The 12,369-nt window shown below is 35.3% G+C and overlaps 1 protein-coding gene across 5 annotated transcripts in view; it reads right to left on the bottom strand.

The window, feature by feature from the left end:
* ANKRD17 (ankyrin repeat domain 17) overlaps positions 1–12,369 on the bottom strand; it is a 167,848-nt gene that overhangs the window by 129,585 nt on the left and 25,894 nt on the right. Inside the window, exon 1 of one of the 5 annotated variants that reach the window (XM_040237047.1) lies at positions 2,233–2,533. The exons of the other annotated variants lie outside the window; for them this stretch is intronic. Within the exon in view, the coding sequence (XP_040092981.1) occupies positions 2,233–2,286 (54 nt within the window). The 5' untranslated portion in view covers positions 2,287–2,533. Of the gene's footprint in view, positions 1–2,232; positions 2,534–12,369 lie in introns of those variants that run through there. 5 annotated transcript variants of the gene reach the window in all.

Raw genomic sequence — 12,369 nt, forward strand, 5'->3', positions numbered from 1 at the left:
TATAAAATATGCCATATGAGGTACTTTAGAAAATGGTACATTTAGCTTCAGAGTTAGGAAGTTTATTCTTTTTAATCTTTTACTATTAGCATTAGGTCATCAAGAGTACTTTTTTAAAAAATACTTATTTGGCTGTGCCAGGTCTTAGTTGCAGCATGCAAGATCTTTAGCTATGATATGCAAACTCTTAGTTGTGCCATGTGGGATCTAGTTCCCTGACCAGGTATCGAACCTGGGGCTCCCTGCATTAACAACAGTCTTAGCCACGGGACCATCAGGGACGTCCCCATTATGAGTACTTTTAATATGTGAAAAGAAGAATATTTCATTACTAGTTGGAAATTTTTCACTTCTAGTCTGCCAATACTTGACAAATATTTATTTAAATAAAGTAACATAAAATAAAGACAAAATTACTCACTTAGTATGGTTTAATGTGACAGGTATATAGGAATCGAGAGAAAATTAGGACAAACAATTAAAATACAGAGAGTAAATAACCTCTGCAACTAACTAGTAACTATGAACAAGTTAGGTAACGTAAAATCTTACCATGACATTAAACACTTTTAGTGCTTTAGTGGGAATAATGAAAAGTCAACTTTTCAGGTAGTATTAGAAAAATTTATACTCAAGGCACAAAACTATGCCCAAGTAGGTTTTTCCCAGAAAATAAACAGACTTCTAAAATCCACTATATGCTGAAATTTAAAATGACCAAAGAAAATGTCAGATGAATTTACTGAAATCTATAAGGTATGCTTCTTTTAAAATTCAAAGCAAAAGTTTTAAAAAGCAAATAAAAATGTCCTCCTACAACTTTATAAATAGACTTGTTTAAGCTGAACTACTAATAATCATGTGACCACTGCTAATTACAGAAGTTCCTCAATAAAAATATATATCACTATTTCTAAGTGAATAATTTACCATGCCATTTCTAAGGAAACTCACTAATAGTATCAAAATTAAAAAAAGAAAAGAGGAAAAGAATGGAAATTAACCAGACAATTCAACTCAGACAATAAACTCGAAGGAGAGGGCAAAGAGTATGTTGGCAGGTGTCTGCAAGGAGCTAGATAACACAATAGAATCAGTTTTCATTCTGCAGAACAACCATGAGACTTGCTGCAATGTCAGCTCCAAGCACACACTGAGGGACTCCAGAAAATGCTCATTGATCATGCAGCACTTTATAATGCGCATAGGCTTTTTTCTCCTGTTAACCCCGCCTGGCTTCCCTTTGCAGTTTATTCTCCTAAGCCCTCTCCCCATAACAAATTCTTTTCCTGAGGACAGTAACCTATTTAATAAATTATCTTAACAGTCCAAGTATTAGGAATATCACTCATCATCATTAAATCATCATAAAAATTAGCCAGTTTTTTTTAATAAGGAGGGAAAAACCCTACAGACCCCAAAATAAGAAAATGAGTTAAATATTTATATCTATAAATAAAAATATTTTATGGTATACTATATCCAAGGCCAAAACCAATTATAGTTTCACTTTGACATGTATTTCTTTGCACTGATTTATACGCAAATAGGTTCTATAACACTGACACAAGGAGGAAAAAAGAGAAAATACAATTCAAATTTTCATGACTCAAAATGCAGATTTTTGTGAGCTCTCAAGCACTGGTGCCTTAAATTTTACAGTCTTTTAATTTTTAATTAAATAATTTATTTTATAATAATCAAAGTAACATGAAAAACCTAGAACCAGAATGTACCAGCTAAATTAGGCAATTAGATTGATATATATGCTTAATTTTACCCTAGAAACTAAAATAAGCAGCTGTTTTTAATAGTTAACTACAAGCAAGAGTTGTGGGCTTAGATATGTAAATGAATTCTAAGACATATGATACTAAACCTACTCAAAGCTGCTTTGCAGACCCCACCTTCTAATGAGTTAATCTAAAGGTCACCACCAGCACAAGGCTTTTTATTAAGTCCAAAGCCCTTTCCTTCTTTCTTTTTTCCCCCTATCAAACATATATCTACAATTTACAAAACATTAAGTTTAAACAAATTAATTCTAGACTTATTTAGTAATCGTGTGAACTAGATTGCCACATTCTCACACGGAATAAGGTCTGACCGTATCTTGCTTTTATGCTCTGCCTCTCTTTGCTCTCTCCTCTAATCTATTCATCTGTAAAATAATTCCGGCAGATAAGATTTCTTTGTTCAGATTTCAACTTTCATTTACAAACCTAGCCCTACCTCAAGAATGTCTTCTAGAACATATGCTTCCATTTCAGCCGCTGTCTCCACCATGTTTTATCAAACTGCCATGTTTCTTACTGCACTATGATTAGATCATTGCCAGCAGGAACACTCCTCTGTGTCAGCAAGGGAACAGGAAATGGAATGTTCTATTACATGCCTAAAGCAGCTTAGCTGTTCACTAGCCAGGCATCTACCAAAAGAGCAGGGGGTGACTCACTGTGTATTTTTTAAAGATACAGAAGCTCTATTCCAAAGCAAACTTCAGTCAAGTAATTTCCACAGACAAAATAGATACAGTCTCTTATATTTTACCATTTCAAATTTTAAAATTTCAAAATTTCAAAAAATAAATAATAATGTATTTTTTAAAAAGCTTAAACACATCTGCCTTCCTGGTTGAACAAAAGAGGTTGAAGTGGGTTACGTAGCAATTTATCCTTAGTAAAGCCTTGTAGTGAGATTAATGGCTGTATTAAATACACAAAGAGGGAGGCAAGGTGATATCAAATTAGGAATTTGTTACATCAGGCATATGCATTATATAATACAAATAGGAGTTGACTTGCAGGTGTTAAAATAATTTAATGTAGCTTTTTAATAGTAATCTGGTATTCTATAAACTAATCGCTTGGAAATATCAAAGAGAAGTGAGATTAATATTCAACAGATTCACAATCATTGAAGCAAGCCATAACACATCAAGATTATATGCATCTTCTAGAAATGCCTTTAACTTTATTTACTAACCAAAGAAATGGCCTCTCCCTCCCTTGTAATAAATACTACAAAAGATTAAAATATTTCAGATGCATCAAATTTAGAAACACTGGTTCTGGATCATTAAATAGCAAATATGGGTGACTCATGCTAGAGCTAATTTTTTTATTATATTTACCACTGTAATAGAGCCTCAGTTCAGTGAAACTACTGAGTTGACCAGAAAGTTTGCTTGGGGCTTTCCATAATATCTTACAGAAAAACTCAAAACTTTTTGGTCAACCCAATACTCTGTCAAATTTCTTCCTTATATAATCTAGAATATAGAAAACACAATGGGAAAGGAAAAATGCTTTATGTTCTATTCTGTAGTATTAACAAAATAACCCTGCACTTTAAGAGTGCTATACAAACTGAACTTGAAGTAATCACTCAATTAGATTAACAACTTTAATTGTAACTCTAAGGTGAACAGTTCCTCTAGTCTAAATTTTTCTAACCTAACTAAAGAAAGTGAATCTTTTTAAAGAGAAGGAAAAAGGAAAAAATTAGAGGGAGTTACTATCAACACATATGGTCAACTCTAAGTGATGATATGAATGGCCTTTCCAGTAATGTCTCCTCAAAGTGATGTTATTTTTTAGTATAAACACCTTGTAATTTTCTTGGGCCTTCGTTTATTTATTTGTAAAATGTGATAACATTAACTCAACAATGGATTGTTGGGCATCCCTGATGACTCAGTGGTAAAAAGTCCACCTGTCAAAGCAGGAGACATGCATTTGATCCCTGGTCCAGGAGGTCCCACATGCCGCAGAGCAACTAAGCTTGTGTACCACAGCTACTGAGCCTGTGCTCTTAGAGCCCAGGACCCAGAACTACTGAAGCCTATGCACCCAAGAGCCAGTACTCTGCAACAAGAGAAACCAGTGGAACAAGAAGCCTGTGTAGGCAACTAGAGAGTAGCCCCCACTAGGCAGCAACTAGAGAAAAGCCCACACAGCCAAAAATAAACAAATCTTTAAAACAAACAAAAAACAAAAATGTACTGTCTACTGTATATCAGAAACTATCCTAGGTATAATAAACAAGACAGATAAAATTTCTTCTAAACAGGTATATATGAAGATTCAACGAGATAAAGTATCTACTCAGTTTCTGATTATTTAGGAGATATTTTTATTGTGTCAGGCAATATACAAATCACTATTTTTTAAACAAACAAGTTATTTAACCTTCACAATACCCTGCTGCTGCTGCTGCTGCTGCTAAGTCGCTTCAGTCATGTCCGACTCTGTGCGACCCTATAGACGGCAGCCTACCAGGCTCCTCGGTCCCCGGGATTTTCCAGGCAAGAATACTGGAGTGGGTTGCCATTTCCTTCTCCAATGAATGAAAGTGAAAATGGAAAGTGAAGTCGTTCAGTCGCGCCCGACTCTCAGCGACCCCATGGACTGCAGCCCGCCAGGCTCCTCCGTCCATGGGATTTTCCAGGCAAGAGTACTGGAGTGGGGTGCCATCGCCTTCTCCACACAACACCCTAGGTGATAGTAATTGAAACTAATAACATTAATAACTACCTTGTGCTTCCTAATGTGATAAACTATTTTAAGCATTTTGTATATATTAACTCATTAAATCTCAATAAAAGAAAGGCAGGAACTATTATTATCTCCATTCTGGAAACTGAGGTACAGAGAAGTTAAGCAACTTTCCCAACTTACTCTCAACTAAATTAACAAGCTAAGATTTCAACCCAGGTAACTGGCTTCAGAGTTTGTCCTCTGAACCATTTACTATACTTCCTCCAGATGATATGGTCCTCATTTTACAGATAAGAAAATCAAGCTGCACACAGTACACAGATATAAAGCATAGGTGGAATTCAAACCCAGAACAGTCTGACTCCAAAGGATGTGTGAAATTAATGGAAAACAAATGATATTAAAAACATTTTCCCAAGATCATATATAGTGCTTACATTTCTGTTTGGAAGCTTCTCAAACAAAATAATGTCCAGTGTAGAGACACAGCTTATGAAGAACTAGAAAACTGGCTCTCACTATTTCCCTACTTCCAGTTCAGTCTGTTCCTTACCTCAAATAAATTGCCTCATCCTTAGATTAAGAGAAGTCAACAACAAAGTTTCTTTCTCAAACCTTTTCCCAACAGAAGCAAGTAATGACAGATTTGAATTCAAGGAACTCAACGTTAAAACAGTCTTATTTCCCATAAAATAAGAATAGGCTTTCTAACTTTGACAAATCATCAGGCCCCTAAGGTTCAAGTCAGTCAAACCATTCACTGTCTCTTTCTCCTCTGTTCTAGGATAATACAGTGCTGCTCTTAAGCTTTTCTGACCTTTACTGTTAAGTTTTCACTAATAAAGATGTCATTATACCTTTCTTACAGAATTATAGATATTTATATATCATGTATCATGTCTCTCCCTTACAGATCACAAGCTTGATGAAAGCAGGCAACGCTTTGTTTGCCAATGTATACCCAGAGCCAGCAGTCTCTGGCAGAGAGCAAGGACTTAAGTATTTGTCGATTAAATTAACAAATGCATGAATAAAGGAATCATCTGATATCCAGTTATGCATCCTAATCCCTTTATCTTATTTATTTTTGGCTGTGGTGGGTTTTCGTTGCTATGTGTGGGCTTTCTCTATAGTTGTAGTCAGCGGAGGCTACTCTCTGTTGCGGTGCACAGGCTTCTCTTGTTGCAGAGCATGGGCTCTAGGGCAAGTGGGTTTCGTAGCTGTGGCATATCCGCAGCAGGTGGAACTGTCCCAGACTAGGGATTGAACTTGTGTCCTCTGCATTGGCAGGCAAATTCTTAACCACTGGACCATCAGGGAAGCTCTCCTAATCCCTTTGAAATTATTGCTACCACTAAGAATTACTTGTTCTGTGATTATTATCTTTTAGGCCATTGAAATAAGATCTCAGAAATACTGAATTTAAACATAATCTACTTTTGAGACTTTCTGTAATTCTTTGTTATACAGCAAAGTAATCATTTATTCTTAATTTTATTTTCTGGTTCTTTTGTTAATATGAGGACCTATGCCACAGCACAGGTTACTTTGGGAGAAAGGGTGTGTGAAAGGAGATTCATATACATCTGCTGTAAGATCCTACAACCTAACAGTAAGCTAACTTCCTTCTAGTTCAATCACAGCTTGAAGGCAAAAAAAACCTGTTTCCCCATTTGCCTAAAATGGATTTTAAAATCTTTAATTTTCACCTAGGGCAAAAGCATTAAAGTATAAATCATAGTTAACCTACTAACAGTTATGCAAACAAACACAAACTAACAAATGTTACTTAAATCATAAAGGAGAATAATTAACACAATAAGCTCCAAATGTCCAAAGTGAAGAGAAAAGCTTCTCATAAAAAGTAGAGGAAAATGACAGAAGAGGCTCAATAAATAGCAAGACTAAATAAAGGAATCTTCTAAAATTTACAGTTTTATTTAGGCCCAGCACTTATTTCTTTGAACAAGGAAAAAGAAAACCATACACACACATACACAGAAATTTGTTGACAAGCAAGCAACCCTATTTTGTGTGGTTTTGCTCCTCCACATAAAAACACTGTATTTTTTTCCAATCAAATCTTCCTTGTAAAGTTCTGCTCCCATAAAAAAAATTTTTTTTTTCTTTTTAGGAAATGGCAAGACTTTTTCAAAATCCACATTTTTAAACAAAACAAAGATACTTAATTGGCTGCAGCAGAAATATAATTATTTCACCCATCTACATAAAAACAAACTCCTAGAAAAAGAAAATCTGAACCAATCTCACCTCTTAAAATGTATGAAATGTAGTCATTACATTTCTATTTTTCTCTGTTTTACTCTATTTCAGCAGAAGTGTAAAATAGCCTGGACCAAGCATAACTGACATACATACATTAAAAAGTTAAATAGAATTTAAATTAAAAGGCTAACAAAATCCAGTCAAATTTCTGATAGTCTATATACATTACTAAAATAACTATATATAGCTATCTCTATAAATTTACCTTTTATTTCTCCTAAACCAATCATGCTACAATATGACTGGGGCTTTCTGATATATCTAAAACACCACAGTAATACTCTTTTCATTACCTTCATAGGTTACTTTCTTTTTCTTCAAACTATGGTTTTTATCTACAAAGCAATGCACAAACATAGAAAACATTCTTGTATAAAAGACAATACAGGGAGAAATAAACCTATCTCTCACCAACCCTTAAAAGGCACAACTTGTGTATTCTTCCAGAAATAACCTACATATATGAAGCATATCTTAGTGCAAGATTTTTTTTATAAAAACAGAAGGATATTGTACATACTTTCCTACATCTCCATTTTAAAAGGTAATATTCCATAACTGTTTCAGATTAGCGTATGTATATCTCTCTCCAATTTTGATAGTTATTCAAATTTCACTAATAAAATCCTGTACTATAATCAGTTCCCCTTTGATGGGCATTTGTGGAAATGGCAACCCACTCCAGTATTCTTGCCTGGAGAATCCCATGGGCACACATACTCTGCATATACTTGAATATAACTGTACAGTAAATTTCTTGATGGAAACATGGATTTAAAACTATGCCATTGCTGAACTCTCAAACTACTGGGGTGGTACATTCCTATGTCAGTCAATCAGTCATGTCCGACTCTTTGCTACCCCATGGATTGCAGCCCACCAGGCTCCTCTGTCCATGGAATTCTCCATGCAAGAATACTGGAGTGGGTAGCCATTCCCTTCTCCAGGGGATCTTTCCGACCCACAGATCAAATTGGAATCTCCTGCATTGCTGGCAGATTCTTTACCATCTGAGCCACATTCCTTTAGGACCTATTAAAACATAACTTTGGGGTCAGTAGTATATTTGGCTGACTCTGGTTGAGTATTCTCTTAGTCATCATATTCTCTCATGTACAGTTAAGGGAAATTAAAATGCTAAAGTAACCTAAAATGAGTTCAGACTAGTAAAATCAAGGGAAACACAAGCTGAATTCCATTACTTCTGTAAGTTGCTTGGTATTAAAAGAGTAAATGGCAGGTTGCCCACTATTTTATGCACCGTTCTGACACTCTCCCCTGGAAGAAAACATGTACAAAGATGAAGACAGAGGCATGACTAAGAGGAAGTTGTTAAGGACGATATTCATGTGTCTCTGCTCTCTCTGCCCTATGCCTCAGTATGGTTTAAAAACTTTTGCACTAGCAAATGGTGGTATACAGTGTGGGGTAGTGTCATAACCAACTTGACAATTTATTAATTACAAAATAATAAATCTCTGGCTTAAAAAAAAAACCCTGACGTTTGACTCTTTGACATAAATCATAGCAAGATACTCAACCCACATCCCAGAGTAATGGAACTAAAAACAAAAATAAATAAATGGGATCTTATTAAACTTAAAAGCTTTTGCACAGCAAAGAAAACCATAAACAGGATGAAAGGCAGTCCTCAGAATGGGAGAAAATAATTGCAAATGAAGCAACTGACAAAAGATTAACCTATAAAATATACAAGCAGCTCAGGCAGATGAACATCAGAAAAACAAACAACCCAATCAAAAAACAGGCAGAAGACCTAAACAGACATTTCTCCAAAGAAGACATACAGATGGCTAATAAACACGTGAAAAGATGCTCAGCATCACTCATTATTAGAGAAATGCAAATCAAAACTGCAACGAGGGGATCACCTGACATTGGTCAAAATGGCCATCATCAAAAAATCCACAAACAATAACTGCTGGAGAAGATGTAAAGAAAAGGGAACTCTCTGTACTGTTGGTGGGAATGTAAATTGATACAGCCACTATGGAGAACAGTACGGATATTTCTTAAAGAAAAAGAACTAAGAATAAAACTACCATATGACCAGCAATCCCACTATTTGGCAAATACCCTGAGAAAGCCACAATTGTAAAAGACACATGTACCCCAATGTTCAGTGCAGAACTATCTACAATACCCAGGGCATGGAAGCAACCAAGATGTCCACTGACAGATGAATGGATAAGGAAGTTGTGGTGCATATGTACCATGGAATACTACTCAGCCATAAAAATGGACATATCTGAATCAGTTCCAGTGAGATGGATACACCTAGAGGCTGTTACACAGAGTGAAACCAGAAAAAGAAATATTGCACATTAATGCATATATGTGTAATTTAGAAAAACGGTACTGATGAACCTATTTGTAGGGCAACAATAGAGTTGCAGACATAAAGGAGAGACTTTCAACACAGAGCAGGAAGGAGAGAGTGGAACAAATTCAAAGAGTAGCGTTGAAACATATACATTACCATGTGTAAAATAGATAGCTAGTGGGAATTGCTGTATGATGGAGGAAGCTCAATTTGCTGCTCTGTGACCACCTAGAGGGGTGGGATGGGGAGGGAGGTTCATGAAGGAGGGGATATATGTAAACCCATGACTGATTCATGTTTATGTATGGCAAAAAACCAACACAACATTGTAAAGCAGTTATCCTTCAGTTTAAAAAAAAAAAAACAACTTTACGTTGGGACTTCCTTGGCACCCAGTGGTTAAGAATTCACCTGCCAATGCAGGGTACACAGGTTTGATCCATGGTCTGGGAACTATGATCCTACATAGAGCACAACTGAGCCTGTTCTCTAGAACCCATGCTCTGCAACGAGAGAAGTCACCTCAATGAGAAGCCTGCACACTGCAGCTAGAGAGTAGGCACGACTTGCCGCAACCAGAGAAAGCCCGTGCACGGCAACAAAGAGCCTGGGCTCTGCAACAGACCCAGTGCAGCCAAAAATAAAATAAATAAAATTATAAAAAAATAAAACTGACAAATTACCTAATTTTCTAAAAATTCTATTACTGTTAAATACAAATCTCATCTAGGTTTAATAGATTCTTTAACTTAGTAAGTTGTGAAGTTTCTGTCAGAATTTAGTATTATAAGGATTCTGCATATAATAACTCTGTATAATTCTTTGGGTATGTTCTTACTAAACTAATAAAATAGTGTTAGTCTGCCTTCCACATTTAGTTCAAACTATTCCTTTTAAAAGCATAAAATTCTAAAGTAATCCTTCCATCATTATTGGGAAAAAAAATTGAATGCAAACTAAGAAAAAGATGGTTTTTTATTAACACAAACAGCTTTAAACAGCTTCTCTCACAGTCTCCTCACATATATCCCAGGTCTAATTTTGATGATAATATTTTAAAATAAGGGTGACTAAAACTTCACCAGAACCTCCAAAATAAATGTTAACAGTTGGACAGGTTTTTAGATATGTGAGGAACAGCTAAAAGGCTTAGGTAACAAAGAATTAAGTAAGGATATATAAAATTATACTCTCATACATAAAATCATGCAAAGACCATACAGTAGTATATTCTAAACATGACAAAGACTATTTATTTCTTAAATAAAATTTTTCTCAAGTCTAACATGATAAAAAGGCTCCAGTAAACTTTTTTTGGAAGACCATTATAACTATCATTCATTTATACAAATATTTACTGAGTGTTTACTAGGTGACAGGCTTTATACTACACAGTGGATATAGAATGACAAAGTTACTGTACCTTCAAGAGTCTATTATTTAGAAAAACTTGATCCTGATTCTTCATAAAGTTTAAAATCAAATCTTCAATGATTTTTTTCCATCTTCTCTGATAAATAGTTCCTTTCCATTTTTCTTTAATAAATAAAACTCAAAACTCCACTCAGAACAATACAAAAAGTATTATTATATTTAAACAAATATTTCATCCAGATGTAAATTCCATCCAGAACAGAACTGAATACAAGCACAATCTTGTCCAAATATAAGTAATACACTAAGCAAAGTAAAAACAAAGCAGCTTTCCCTCCTTTCACATCTGCAATTACAGTTGTGCCTGCTGGACACCTGCATTTCTTGTCTCCACCCATGATGGGTCACATCATGAATTCATTCTTTCCTAGTATTTCACAATAGGGTCTAGTGATTAACATTTTCACTTTCATACAAAATTGATATATGATATTTATTGTTTTTAGAGAATGTTCACCTCCCAAATTTGTCTGTACAACATGTCAAAAAGAAAAAAACCAGCACATATATAATGGGAATAAGTTCTATTTTTTGGGTTTTGTTTCAAATAGGCTAAATCTATTGACAGTAAAGCACTCTCAATTTGGTGAGCAATACATTAAATGTCCTATATTTAAAAGGAGTAAGTATCTACTTGCAAAATAAATACCCCCCCTGCCCCGCCCACACACACACACACACACACACACACAGGGCCTACCTCCCTACCACCACTCCACAGACACAGTGCTGGGGAGAGGAGAGGATAAGGACCAAACACAAATAACAACAAATGACAAGCCCATACCCAATTTTCTGAGTCACCATATCTACTACCTTTCTAAAGGACAACTGTTCTACTCCAGGGGACATAACAAACAGTTCCAGGTCACTTACAATAGTATCAAAGGCATGGAAGATAATCAGGATGTAAAACCTATCCAGGCAACCTTGCAATCTCATCTCTCTCCCTGGTTGCTTGATGGTCTGGAGTTGCTGGCAACAAGCTCCCATCAGTCTGCTCTGTCATGATGCCTGTTACCGCTCTGCTGTTCCTGGCCTATCTATTCACAGCAAATCTCGAAAGGTCTGCCTGCACGCAACTGCTGCAAGTACTCTTTCAGATTCATAATCCAACTCCCAAGAAACGTATTGCATTCAATTGTCTATGTTCTCAAAAAACTAGGCCAAAAATTGCAAAGCAAGGTCCCTTTTCCACTAACCTGATGCTGACTAGAGATAGAGAATCTTCAGGGGTCTTCACAAAAGGAAAATCTCAGAGCATAAATGTGACATTCTAAAGTTTCCAAGGTGGATCTATAGACAGGATTCCAATACAAGCACCCTCATACATACACACATATATACTTATATATACTTATATATACTTATATATACATGTGTATATATATATACATATAAAAAAATACTGATTTCATTCACTATAACTGTGACTCTGGTCATCAGGAGGATATCCCACAACATAGCTATGTTAGAAGTAATGTTACATTACTTTCAACTTCTCTCATAAATTTCAAATATTTAGTTTTACTACCAAATCACCAACAAAAACTAACACAATGTAAGTAAATGGAAGTTAATATTTACAACTTTTATGTGTGTAACAGATAAACATTAGCATATTTTATGAAATTACTACTAAGTTTTATGAAAGCAAACTTAACCCACATTCATAATGGTGCCTCACCAATCGACAATTTTCATCCTCTTCAAGAACATGTATCATAACATCTCTCTGTGAAAGTAATAGTTTAAATGGTAGCCACTGAAAAACTAATAGCTTACAAAGTATTTAAAAGTGTAACA

Source organism: Oryx dammah, unplaced genomic scaffold, assembly GCF_014754425.2.
Source record: "Oryx dammah isolate SB20612 unplaced genomic scaffold, SCBI_Odam_1.1 HiC_scaffold_3, whole genome shotgun sequence".
NCBI lineage: Eukaryota > Metazoa > Chordata > Mammalia > Artiodactyla > Bovidae > Oryx > Oryx dammah.